Here is a 13,953-nt window from a genome sequence, read left to right as displayed (position 1 = left end):
CACAACTCCAAACACTGCCTTGTACGTGTGCCTCTGGACATCAGCAGGCACAAAGCCCCTGCAAACCTTTCCCTTGTGCATCGCCTTTGTAAGCTAACAACACGTCCCTGACTTCACTTCCTGGCTCTCATCAGAAAACAGAGAGGTCTGAATCACGGAAACTAAGTCTCGTGGGATCCCTTGCTGGGGGTCATGCTGTTATGTGGTTAGAACAGTTCTCAAGAGATGACCGCGCCTCATGTCACAGGAAGCAGCGGCTTACCTGGAAGAAGAGAATGATGTTCCATATCAGCCCGAGAACCAGCGAGGGGTTTCCGTCCGCTATTTCTGCTGCATCAATGCTAACCAGCTTGACCTGAAAAGAAGCAGCTGGTGAGCACAAAACTCCAAGTCTGACCTACCACCTCCACCGCCCTCTGAAGCCTCGTGCTGCTGACCACCTGGTGCTATTTCTTGTTGCCAAAGGCCACCTCTTGGGGACACCCAATATGTAAAACTGTATCTGATAAAGACATGTATACTGCTTACCAAGTGTGGACACTACCTGAAAGCCTTAAAGTTCTTATTAGCACTGACTCAGTTCACCCCAACCACAAGCCTATCGGGTAGGCACTTCCTCCCACCACTATGCGGTACAGCATTTAGAAAGCTAAATACAATTTGCCCAGAGCCATAACGTATGCAAAGTTTCTGCCATTCTCTTCCAAAAAGAGAGGGCAAAAGCCCTGAAAGGCTGTCTGTATGCCATATGAGGAACTGCTCAGGTGACTCGTTTATTTCACCTGTGTCTGAGCACGCAAAGATGTTCCTGGTGAACCCCGAAAGCTACCTGCAGCCCCTGGGCCTGCAACATCCCAGGACCTAGTTAGGGAGGTGTGTTTCCCTGACACCCACAGTGTGCATTCGGTGACAGGTGTCTTCCTCTGTTAGGCTCCACCTTATTTTTAAATTTTCATTTATTTACTTATTTTATTTGTCTTTTAGACAGGGTCTCACTACATTGCCCTGGCTGACCTAGAACTGCTGTGTAGAACAGGCTGTCCTTGAACTTAGAGATCCGTTTGTCTCTGCCTCCCAAGTACTGGGTCTAAACACGTGGGCCACAAGGTCCAGCTTTCTTCACATGATTTTTTTGAGACAAGGTCTCTCACTGGACCTGGAACTCGCTGGTTTGGCTAGACTGGCTGGCTAAGAAGCTCTAGATATCCTTCTGTCTCTGTCCCCAACTTTCCCTGGGGAAAGAAGGACTCTAGGGTTACAGATGAAAACCACTACACCCATATTTTTCAGTGAAGATTTTAGCTATCAAGTGCTTTAAGCAGCAAGTGCTTTAACCCACGGAGCCACCCTGCGAGGAGCATTCTGCACTTGAACACGCACAGGGTTTCCTGTGTGGGCTCAGGATGGAGGGTCAGTGCTTACAGCCACCATTTCCTTCTGCAAACAGTGTTTGGGTCTGAAGGGCAACCTCCTGCCGGCCTCTCTGGAGAGGGCCATAGAGTGAGTGGGTGAGCGAGGCTATGAGAGCTCTACAGGTCTCTGTGTTCCATTTCCTCTCCTGTTGAGCAACACTTCACAAATGTACATAAGCTGTCTTTAGGGACAAGGGGGATGAAGTGAGCTAGTCGGAGCAACTCTTAAAACCCACACTGCAAACCTTACTCTGGGACACTTGGGAAAGGAAAAACTTCGAGAGGCCGTCATCCAGCAGTTTCTCTCTCCTCCCTCCCTCTCCATCATGAGTCTTTAAACTGCTTTGGCTCAGGTCTCCGATCTTATCGGTTTATTGGGGGGCTCTGACAACATCAGTTAGGCCTAGCATAGCCTAATTGAGGCTGACTGCCCAGCTCCCTGGCTGATGGCCGTTCACAGCCACTGCCAAGAAGGTAATTGAGACAACACGGGCCCATCACAGGCAGACCGGAGGCCAGGAAGGAAGTTGTCAAAGCTGAGAGGAACGCAACCCATCAAACTCCGAGCCAATACCCAGTCCATGCTCCTCCGCCAGCACATACCCACATGACTAATCATTTGTTGAAACTCTCCTGTCTGTTTTCCCACCCCCAAGTCCTCCCTGGATGCATCCTCTGGTTTGCCCATTATAGAACATTCTAGTCCAGTGAACCTCAAATACTTAAGGGACTCTATCACCGTCATCTTCAGCATACAGCCTACCCTGGAGGAAGGAGCCTTCTTCCATCCTTGGTGATGGACAAATAATAAAATCACCACACTTCAAATCTTCAGGGACAGTGTCTCCCCCTTGTCCCCCTTACTCAGCTTGCCCTGTCACCCTGAATACAAATGAGCTCGCTGGGTTATGGGGCCATCCTTTCTCTTTTCTGAGCTGACAGGTTTTGAGAAGTGATACAGGAGCCTTCATGACAACGGTTTCTCTCACAGAGCACAATGTCCCCATTTCAAAGGTGACAAAGCCAAGGCCAGGCCTGAGTGACTTACTGGTGGTCCCCGAGCTGGTCCCATGGGGCATGCTATCTCTAGCCCATAGTTGAATGGTGAGAGGGTACACATTGGCTGGTCCCCAGACCCCAGAACAACAGCTTTGATCGCTGTCTGCACCTACTTCCTAGCTATGGGCATTGCCACCAAGGACCCAGCAGACCCACCGAGGCCTGTCTTTCCTGGAATCCAGGCAGTGTTACACAAGGGGACAAATAAGGCTCCCTAAGCAACACTGTGGATTCTGGAAACGGGACACAGCTTCCCTCTGTGAGGTTTTCTTGTCCCCTCTCCATCATCTTTCTCCAAGATCACTATCTCCCTGCAGCATTTTATACTTGTCCTACCTGCCTTGGAAATAGGCACAGAACTAATACGCAACCACATTGATGTATTTCTAAATGTTTTGTTTGCTTATTTTTTTTTAATTTTATGTACATTGGTGTTTGACTAAATGTATGTTTATGTGAGGGTGTCAGATCCCCTGGAGCAGGAGTTACAGACATTGTGAGCCACCATGTGGTTGCTGGGAATTGAACCCGGGTCCTCTGGAAGAGCAGTCAGTGCTCTTAACCACTGAGCCATCTCTCTGGCCCTCTAAATGTTTTTAATTAATTAAAATTAATTAATTAAAAAGGTGAGGAAGGTGAGGGGGTCAGTGGTCAATGGTACTGTCGATAGAGCAGACAGCTCGGAAAAGGCTCACTTGTGGAGTACAGAAGGCCAGGCCTTCTCAGCCTCAGCCATCCCTTTCCCATGGCACCACCTGGGCTCAGAGTCATCCAAGGCAGGAATGCCTTCACATGCAGACTCCTCAGGCCATATGTCCTCATATGTGAGACCAGGGCTCAGGCGCCATGTCTGCGAGATCACTCTTTCCCTCCGGATCCCAACCACCTTTAAGGTTCACGTGCATCTTACATACCTGATTCGCCCCAATGCTACCCACATCCAAAATCTGCAAAGGCACTCGGATGCAAGCCTGGGTAATGGTGACCAGACTCACCCACGAGGGCATTAACAGTGGGAGCCCTTCTCAAGGTCAACGAAGGAAGAGGGGAAAAGGGTAACCTAGGCAGCTGCTTAAAGGGTCCTTTGGAATTCAGAGGAGACACTTCGGGAAAGCAAATGCTAAAGATGGCACACAGGGGGCCTGGGCAGCACTGAGGAAAGTCCAGTCAGTCAAGCCCGGGAAGTAGCAGAAACAAGGCCACACAGCACTTGGCGGGGCTAGGGGTAGGGGTGGGGCAGGGGGTCATGTCTATGATTTCCCTACAGTCCCTAAAAGTCAGTGGGGAGGCCAGGATTGCAAACTGGGGCCTAGTCACACTAAGACAAGGCCGATCCTCACTCAAGTAGAGGCTGACAGCGTGAATCTGGGAAGTGCTTGTATTTTAAGCAGCTTCCCTGAGATGTGGTTGACAGGCAGTTCAGGCCTTCCAGTCAGAGCACTTAGCTCAGTGTGTCTGATGTATTTGCAGACCCATGAAGACCACTGCAGCAGACTGTAGACCACACACTCCATTTCTAAGAGCAGCCCTGAATCCACCAGCCGTCATCCTGCTTCCCTCTGCCTCCCCCCACGACTGAGCCACCACTCATCGACTCCCTTTAAATCCATTTCTCCATCATAGAAATTTCAAGTGACGGAACCACGTAAGAAGCACTCTTCATGCCTGTCTGCATTGGTCACTCAGTAGACTGTGCTGTGGTCCTGCGACATAACGAACACCAGCACCAAATTAGTTTTTCACAACCAAGTAATATCCCCCAGGAGTGTTGATCCGTCTGTCGGCTGATAAATTCCTGGTGTTTCCTCCTCTAGGCTCTGCTGGCAAACGTGCACTGGAGTGCTTTGTGGTCACCATCACTAGAACCTCTCTCGAGAAGGACTTTCTCTACTGTGTGGCCACTGAGAGACAGTGCCCACTTCCTGTGCGGTGGCAAATGGTGCTTCCTACACCTCTTGTACGACGTGGGCAGTGGCTCAGCCCCAGGCTTGGCATCCACGCCATTCTGCTTGGGATAATACTGCGGTGGTGAGCGCCTTCTCCAGGCGGGGGGGGGGGGGGGGGGGGGAGAGCAGCCAGACGCAGTAGGGCAGGAATGCAGGAGAGAGGGGTGTGTGGAGGTGTGCCTGCTTATGCTTTCAACAGGTTCTGAGATGGTCCAGGTACCCCGCTTTCCCCAGACTCCATCCTGGATTCTCCCGGCCCCTTCATGAGCTACTGGAATCCCCACCCAATTCCCTTTCTGTTGAGCTAGCACACACCCGCCTGTCTTACACACAGAACCTCAAAGGACCGGCCCCTTTGGGTAATGATCTCCTCTGCGCGGATGGGCCAGACAAGCTGAAGACTGTTTCCACCCAGGTTGTCCTGAAACAAATCTAGTAAAAGGGGAGCTTTAGGGATGCCAGGACGGGCCTCCCCTTCCCATCTGGGAAGGAAAGGAAACAGCTCCCAATGCAGACCTGGAAATCTGTATAACAGAGCCACACTGCCATTCCCTCTGCCACCGAGTGCCCTGTCCTTAAGTCCCAAGAAAAAACTACATTCTAGCAGTCAGTGCCAAAGCTCTAAGAACCAACCAGCTGATGGCCTTCTCCCAGAATGCCTATCTACTGGCACAAACAGGCTGGACAGGGCATGGAGGCCTCATCTCAAAGTGACTTCCCATTCTCTGAGTGACTTCCCTTCACACTAAGCTTGGGAGAGCTTGGCTATTCCTGCTATTAAACCTTTTTCCAAGCTTGCTTTCCTTGCGACCAGCACCAAACTTCAAATCCTGCCATTTCTTCCCAGGGCGAGCTTGTATTACCAAGATGGGCTTCAAACACTTACATTGCTATCTTCCAGAAACTTAAGTGCTTTTGCTATGTTGTTCAACCGAAAAATACGATGTGATGAGGATTTGTATTCATGCAGCTGAAAAACAAAAAACACAGGTAAGCCAGTGTTGGTGCAGCAGTGCCCCAGGACCACAGGGGGCGCCTTTCCTTTAGCTTTACCACAAGCTTTTGGAGAAGGTTAGGGAGGGAGGGTGTTGAAAACACTCACACAGGAGGAATCCAAAAGTCACTGTGACACTGGGATCCTGAGACTTGGCTCACTGAAGCTGGTGGGTGGAGAATTGCAGCATGGGACAAATGTGTCTAAATTTTCTTTCCAACTAGCTCCTGGCTTGTCAGCCTCTCCCTCTCTAGGGACCTATAGCAACATGTTCTCATAGCTTAGGGAAATGAGCTTGCTGTCCGTATTGCCGCTCAGCTCAGCCTCCCCCGCAGCAGCAGATGTGGCTGGTTTCTGGGGCGCTGGGGGAGAACGCACAAAGCCAGCTGCAGACTGCAGCTTAGTTCCTGACACTGTGGGTTCTTCACAGAGTGCCACTGTTAGCTCATCTCCTCCAGAGAACACATGTGCCAGTTCAACCAGGAGGAACACGCTGCACTCTACTAACGGGCAGTGGAGAAGAACTGTTCTTTGCTGAGCTGAAGGGTCAAAGGCCATTGGGGCTGTTGCCATGTGCCTTGGCTTCAAAGTGGGAGCTTGTCAGAGAGCATAGAACAGGGGCTGGAACTCACTTTCTTGCAAAGCCTTTGGGGGGACCCTGAAGCTTGTTCACTGACACCTCCTGAGAATGCCTCAGGAAGTTTTGCACAGCGGCCTCCCTTGGGTGCACTGGTGGGCATCTTCTGGTTTGTGAGTGGGAAAGCCCAGGTGAGAAGGGTAAATGGGTGTGAAAAGTTCCAGCCACACAGATCCAAAAAGTAGTGATCTCTGTCTGTCTGTCTGTTTGTTTTCAGATAGGGTTTCTCTGTGTAGAGCTGGCTGTCCTGGAACTTGGAACTTGCTTTGTAGACCAGGCTGACCTTGAACTCAGAGACCCACCTGCTGCTGCCTCCTGAGTGCTGGGATTAAAGGCGTGCACCACCAGGCTGGGTGAGAGATGCTTTTAAAGCCAGGTCCAGAGCAGACTACATCTGTCACTTGCACACAGGCAAGACTGGACCACCAAGGCCAAATCAAATACTCAAGCCTAGAGCCAGTTTCTTAACTTAAACATCTAGCACTTATATTTTTTAAATTTTTATTTATGTGTATGTGTGTGCACATAGGTACAGATGCCAGGTGAGCTGCAGGCCAGGAGAGTGCTTTGCATCCTCTGGGGATGTATAGGCCAATACTTCAGGAATTGTGAACCACCTGAAGTGGATGCTGGGAATCAAACTTTGCAAGAGCCACACACACTCTCAATGGCCGAGCCAAACCGTTTCTCCAGCCCCTATGACTGGAATCTTGGACCAGATCAATTTGCCACCTGGTTGGGGGGAGGACACCTGACTATGCCTGTGGACGTTTTTGGTTGCTACGCTCACGGGTGCTCCTAGCATTGAGAGATTATCTACTAAGCTCATCCAGCAATCACAGGGTAGCTTTCCCTAATGCTCAGCTGTCACCCTGGTTAGCACAGTACTTAGCCAGCTAACTTGAACCATCCAGTTTAAATTCTTACCCATCCAGGCTCACTGAAAACACTGGGCATCCATTTACTTATTTTCCTACTAAAATACATTCCCTCTGAAAGCAAACAGCAAACTGAAACAGATACAGGCCAGCAAGATGGCTCGGTAGGTAACAGCATTTGCCACACAAGCCTGATGACCCGAGTCTGATCCCAGAAACCTACAATGGAAGGAGAGAACCACCTTCCACAAGTTGTCCTGTGACCTCTAAATGTACACCCTATTGAGTGCATGCTCCTCGTGTGTGTCTAAATGCACAGTAATAAAAGAAAAACAGATACTCAGTTACATACATCCCTATCACTCATTTTCTTTAAGAGTGGCTTTTTAAATTTTATGTATACATCACGTGTGTATAGTTCCCACAGAGGCCAGAAGGGGGCATCAGATCTCCTGGAACTAGAGTTACAAATGGCTGTGTCTCTGCCACATGGTGCTGAGAACTGACCCTGGGTACTCCACAAGAGCAGCCAGTGTGCTTAACTGCTGAGACATGTCTCCAGCTCTCATCGTCACTATTTATTTTACATTTATTTATGCCTATGTGTCTATCATATGTGTGCAGGTGCCCTCAGAGCACTGGGTCCCCTGGAGCTGGAGTTTCAGGCCACCGCGAGCTGCCTGATGTGGGTGCTGGGACTAGAACTCAGGTCCTCCGGAAGAGTAGGGAGTGTTCTTAGCTGCTGAGCCACCTCTTCAGTCCCCTTCCTCATGTGATAAAGGAATGTCACTCTTGAGCATTTCCTGATACTGAGTTGCACTCTGTCTGTGTATGTGCATACACTTACACCTGATGTCATGGCTACTTCAGGGGTATTCCCCTAAAACCTACACACCAAAGGCTCCAGGTGCTATTGGCCTATACACACCAGGCTACGGGGCTACTGGCTGGTGATGGGACCTTTAGGAGGTGAGGCCTAGTGGGAGGAAATTAATCTTTGGACCTATAGGGATCCCTGGTCCCTTTCTTTTTGCCACCATGAGATGAAAAGTTTCCCTGCTACACACTCTTATGATATGCTATCTTTTCTCAGGCCTAAAGCAAAAGGACCAAGTGGCCACAGACCCATAAGCCCAAACAAACTCTTCCTCCTTAAGCTGTTTCCATTTGGGTATTTTGTCACAGTATGACATCACAGAAAGCTGATATCCACCTGAAAATGAAACCTTGGTAGCACTTCCTTGTGTACTTTTCCCTGCCGTGACACACATACCAGATTTCGCCCAGAGAGGACTTCTAACAAAGCCATTAGGATTTTGCCATCTTGGATATCAACAAACAGGTCTGTAACTTCTAGAGGTGGGTCGCACTGTGGGACAGGAGGAAAAGAAGTCAATTAATGGCCTGGGTAATCAACAGAATTATTTCTCGATGCAGTTATTCTTCAAGAAACTTGCAGGCAGAAGGGCCATCTGAGGAGGCAGAAGCCTATCGCCCTGGAGGGGAACTCTGGTGTATGGCAACTTTGCAGGAGAGCTGTAGAAGAGATTCAGCAATAGGGGCCTAACATGATCTCAGACTCCAAGCCTGGATCACATTCAGGTTTCTGTTTAAGAGGAGAAAGAAGTGGCATGCTTTCTAGGCTCCCAGAGCATAAAAGAATTCTGGGTCCTGGGTGATGGCTTAGTTGATTAAGTGCCATGTTTCACAAGCATGAAGACCTGGGTTCAAGCCCCAGTGCCCACATTAAAAAGCTGTGCATGGTAGGGCATGGTTGTTATCCCAATGGTGGGGGGATGGTGGAGACAGGAGGATCCCTGAAGCTTTCTGGACAACCAGCTTTGCTGAATCTGCGAGCCCCAGTCCCAAGAGGCTCTCCCAAGAAACAAGGTGGGTGGCTCCTGAGAAATAACACCCGAGATTGACCTCTGGCCTTCACATGTACCCATATGCTACCCATATACATACATCAGCACACACATCAAAACATATGCACACAGGCACACACACACAGACAGACAAACACACACACAATTTTGTTAGGGCTCGTGGGAAATTATCTAGTGCAAGCCCTCACTTCAGATTTGAGGAAACTGAGGCACAAAGAGGTCACGTGATCATCAAATAGCTATTTGGTAAAATCCTATTTCCTGTGTCTGGTCTTCAGCAGTTGGAATGAATGCAATGGAGTTTCATGCAACAGGGACCAGAAGCCTGAATTCTTGAGCTCCTGCAGCCTTGGCCAGAATTCCCCTTATGTTTGTCCAGCTTGGCCGGGGGAGGGTGACTGGGTGCTTAATATAACCCCAGGGACAATGGGAAACAGGATGCAATGCCCCTAGCTAACTAGGGCAGTGGCCAGTTCTTCCCAGAACACACCCAGGGTGAGGAAAATCTCCTCTATGGGAAAGCCTCCTTCCTACCCTGGCCCTTTGGTGGGCCTTTGGTGTTTTACTGTTTATTAAGGAAGGTGGCATTTCCTCATCCTTTATATGAGTCCCAGTCCCCTGCCCCAGTTAGCCAAGTTACAGAATGAGGCTACCTACAGGCACACAGAAAAGGGCATTGCCTCAAGGGTGTCGGTGAGTTTGAACCAAAAGGCAATGTATTGTTTTTGTAAACCTTGCGGCCACAGGCACATTTCAAGCCTGGCACACTGCTCCCTTTTAAGAGACCCTGATGAATGGGCTTACAAAATTTCCAGTTACCTGCCTGACCGGGGTCGAGTCTGACTTGGAACTTAAACCCAAAGGCTAATTTCCATTGGCTGTTCCTGGAAGGCCCTTTACAGTGGCATCAAACGAGACCTTGGCTAGAGTCCATGGCTGGATGGCAGGGGGTGAGAGTGAAACCACTCCAGCCCAAACACTCTCTGGACCAACATTCCTCTCGATTCAGGAGTCTGCTATGGCAGGAACCACGGCACCCCCACACCTCCCTAGGGCTTTCCGCATGATCGAACTCCTTCTGTAAATTAAGGGACTTTTGCAGAAGCCAGAGACTCAGTAAATATTCCTGACAGCCTTCAAATTGTAGTTAAGCCCAATTCACCAAGGACTTCCTAGGTTTCCTTCCCATGAAAGGTTGTTTTTGAAAGTCTCAGGCCTGGAAACGGAGCTGCTAATTTCCCTCTGCTTATTGCACAACACTCTCAGGTGCTGGTCTAATTTATCCCCAGAATGGGTGCTACCTGCTACCTACCTGCCCTCCCCCCGAAAAGGGACCAGGGCAGGCCTGGCCAAGGAGAATGACCTCGATGTGACAAATGCTGTTCAAAAAGGTTCCTACTGGGTGGTGGGTGAGTGTCGGACACTCTCTGCTCTTTTCAGTATTTATTTATTTTAACTATAAAAAGAAAGACTTTCTGGCTCTACCCTGTCCCCTGCTAGGAATTCTCAGCCAGGCCTGACATGCATCAGGCATTAATTTAGGGGCTCACCAAGCTCAGGTTTGGAGACTGGCTTTCCTTTCCTTTTGCCCTACCCAGTCCCTAGTCATGTTTCGCTTCATGAGCAATGCCAAAAACATACCCAAACAACCGGCGAAGGACTTTTGATGCTTCCTTGACATTTTCTGTTTAGTGTCCAAGGTGCTCTTGGGTGATGTGACTGTGCCATTCTGAAGGAGGGACGGGATCTCAGGAAGGATGGGCGCTCAGGATATAGTCAAGCATAAAGGTGAACCACCTCAGCCAGGAGCCCCGCTCCCCTGCTTTCTAACTTAGGACAATTGCAAGGGGAGCTTGCTTTTCTGGCCTGGTGTGTAGAGCAGTGGAGAGAAGTCCCCATGTCACAAGGTGGGAGGCAAGGAATAATACCACAATTGTCCTCTCACCACCTTCTTCTTCCTCTTCCTCTTCCTCTTCCCCCTCCCCCTCCTCCTCCTCCTCCTCTTCTTCTTCTTCTTCTTCTTTTTCTTTCTTCCTCTTCTTCTTTTTGAGACTGGGTTTCTCTGTGTAGCCTTGACTGTCCTGGACTTACTTTGTAGACCAGGCAGGCCTCGAGCTCACAGAGATCCGCCTGCCTCTGCCTCCCTGAGTGCTGGGATTGAAGGCGTGTGCCACCTTCTGTATGTCCACACACATACATAGTACACACTACACAAAGTCACACACATACACACACGGGTTGGGGTGGGGGGGGTCATGTCTCCTTCCCGCCACTGTACGCAAGCATCAGCATAGTTGCAGGTGAATATAGGTGAATGCATCCCTCACCAGCTCCCCACTTGCCTTTTCGAGGTGTAGGTTTATCCATCGTGTGAAAGTCCTCTTCTGCACATTTTCCCTCTCGACTGAAAACAAAGAAATGCCATTAACCAGGGCACAGAAGGAACATGGGCAAGCTCTCTCTCTCTCCCTTCCCAGGGAGATTCCATATGGACAGATGGCTCGTGATCCCTGCAGGGTCCGTGGCATGAGCAGAACTCTTCTCAGAAGGGGGCCAGCAGGTAGCACCTGATCCCAGTTTCCCAGCCCAAGCCTGGGCTTCGAAGTACCTCATGAATTCAGACTGAGCTTGAGTGCCCAACTACCTGGCTGTAAGGCAGATAAGCTCTGGGGGGGGGGGGGGGGTACAAAGGTCGCACAGGCACTGGATCTACACAGCTGTCTACGGTAGAGGTGTAGAGCCATGGGATGGGGAGATGGTCTAGTGGGTAAAGCCCTTGCCATGCAAGCCTGAGGACCATAATGAGGACACCCAGAACCCAGGTAAAACCAGCATGGCCGAGTGGATCGGTAATCCCCGTGGACCTCCAGAGAGGTAGGACAGGCTGGGATGGAGCCACCATTTAGGAATTGAGATGAGGGAGTTCTCGGATGTGCTGGGTGTTGGAGAGATAATCTCCCAGTCTTAGGGTCAGACTTCCTGTCACTGTCCAGCTTCCTCTATTCAGGCCTTTCTCCCACCCTGACTCTGCTCAGCACTCTGAGAACGAGGGGCCCACTCCCAGGTTGACAGAGGCCACCTGGGGTCCCGCCCATCATGGGCAATACAGTTGTTTTTCTTTGTGGGTGTTTCTGAGCTAGGGTCTTGCTGCACTGTTTAGGGTGGCTTCTAACTCAGGATCCCCCTGCCTTGGCCTCCAGCATTCTGGGATTATACGGGTGTGTCATCAAGACCACCTCTGTGGCTCTTAGTTTGAGAGCTAAGAATGGAAGATTCTGCAGGCACCTGCTGCCCAGCCATGAGCAGACAGCTCTAAACCACGGATCCTGTCTTGCAGGGGACAGCACTCCCTCACTGAGCTTCTTAGTAGGAAGCTCTCATTAAGAAGGGCACTGCCATCCATTGGTTACATTCTGGGCTGGTTCTCTTTTATGGGTTTATAAAACTGCAAGCCTTACAATACCCCTGCTAAGGAGAAAGTGTCCTAAGGATGAACAAAAAAGGTATTTAGAAGGGATACAGGGGCCTTCTGTAGTGGAAAAGAAGCAGAACTGGGAATCCTCTGTTGGGCTGCCCCCTACACCCTATCGGCTATTGCCCTAGGGATGGAAAGTATGGGTTCAGTTCCAGACCCCTCAATGATAGCCTGTGATCACAACAATGACTTAAAAAAAGTCACTGAGCAGAGCCTGGAGAGATGGCTCAGTGGGTGAAAATGCTTGGCTCTGTTCGCTCTGTAAGCATTTGAACCTGAGTTCAAATCCCTGGTGCCCATGTAAAAGATAGGTGCCGCAGTGTATCTTTGCAACCTTAGTCTCGGGAGTCGGAGAGGGGTGGATCCTAGGGTCTCTCAAGCAGTCTAGATGGCACAGCAAGCCTCAAGTTCACTGAGAGACCTTCCTTCAAACAATAGGGTACACAGTGATAGCAGAAGACACCAGACAACCTCTGGCCTCTGTATGTGCACACCTGGGTGGGTACATACCTACACACACATGTTTTATACACACATATGCACACACACACACACTTCACAGACGAATAAACTAGGGGCTAAGTACCCCATGCTTTCTTTCCCTCCCCCCTAAGCACGGTGGTCTTATCCGTCCCTAGGTGGTGTTCCTCTGACGGGATAACATCAGAACCTCCATCTTAAATCATGGCGGCCTACGGTGGCTACCACCTCAGTGTCCAGCCACTGTGCCTCTCAGGAAACTTCCCTGAGGTTCTAAGCCAGACAACTCCTCTTTTATCCCACATTACTAAGTTCTGGATTTCAGCACGACAGAAGAACATACTGCGGAGGCCAACAAACATTTCCTTCTCCTTAAGCAAGAAGAAACTGAGAGCCAGTTTGTCTGCTGCCAGAGGAAAAAAAGGCTTTGCTTTTCCATAATGACTACAGTGCTGTTTTGGCTCTTGGCCACATTGTTGGGTAGATAGTGGCACCCATAAATCAGATTTTAATATTGTGCTTTTATGCTTTTTAATTGAAGCACCAGCAGATGCTAATTACGCCTGCAACTGCTTTTCTCTCATTTGTCTCCTTTTCTAAAGGGGAAGTTCACCGACAAGCAGGCGTGAGATTTAAAGATCGAATCCCAGCAGGCTGTTCTTCTTGGAGAGGGAAAGAAGAAGTTGACAGAAATAAGAGTTAGGACAAGGAGGTGCTTGCTGAGATGGCTGAATTCCAGGGCCTTCTGAAAACATGGAGTGTCCCATGTCAAGGTAAGAACTGTCTGCCTCTGGACGTAGCTCGACCTTCTTTTCTCTGGTGGCCGGAGTTCTGCAGGGTACTTACGGGTTGCCGGCCCCCTCCAGCGGATGCTGTGACTACTTTGACCCCGAGCCTGTTAAGGGGACACACCAATGTGCAGCCTTGTACTGGTGCCCGGGCATACAGCTCTGTGAACAGGCCTGTGAATGTATTTCTCATCTTTGACGGCTCAGAGTGGGGCTGCCAGGTCTTAGTGGTAGGCACATTTAAGATTTTAATAGCCACTTCCAAACTGCCCTCCCCAAAGGCTGCCCGAGTTTATACTTTCACCCCCACCTGTTTTTAAACAAGTTTATGGGGATTGTAAAGTATTTACACACACACACACACACACACACACACACACACACACACACACACA

At 49.8% G+C, this 13,953-nt stretch overlaps 1 protein-coding gene across 1 annotated transcript in view; it reads right to left on the bottom strand.

The window, feature by feature from the left end:
• The window catches only part of Clmn (calmin), a 106,490-nt gene that overhangs the window by 22,739 nt on the left and 69,798 nt on the right, over positions 1–13,953 (bottom strand). Inside the window, exons 3-6 of the mRNA XM_055593095.1 lie at positions 11,158–11,219; positions 8,200–8,295; positions 5,304–5,387; positions 263–355 (exon numbers count right to left, since the gene is read on the bottom strand). Of these exons, the coding sequence (XP_055449070.1) occupies positions 263–355; positions 5,304–5,387; positions 8,200–8,295; positions 11,158–11,219 (335 nt within the window). The remainder of the gene's footprint in view (positions 1–262; positions 356–5,303; positions 5,388–8,199; positions 8,296–11,157; positions 11,220–13,953) is intronic.

This window comes from Psammomys obesus, unplaced genomic scaffold (genome assembly GCF_907164565.1).
Source record: "Psammomys obesus unplaced genomic scaffold, mPsaObe1.curated_primary_1811, whole genome shotgun sequence".
Taxonomy (NCBI): domain Eukaryota; kingdom Metazoa; phylum Chordata; class Mammalia; order Rodentia; family Muridae; genus Psammomys; species Psammomys obesus.
The sequence above is the reverse complement of the archived record's forward strand: the minus strand, read 5'-3'. Positions and strand labels throughout refer to the sequence as shown.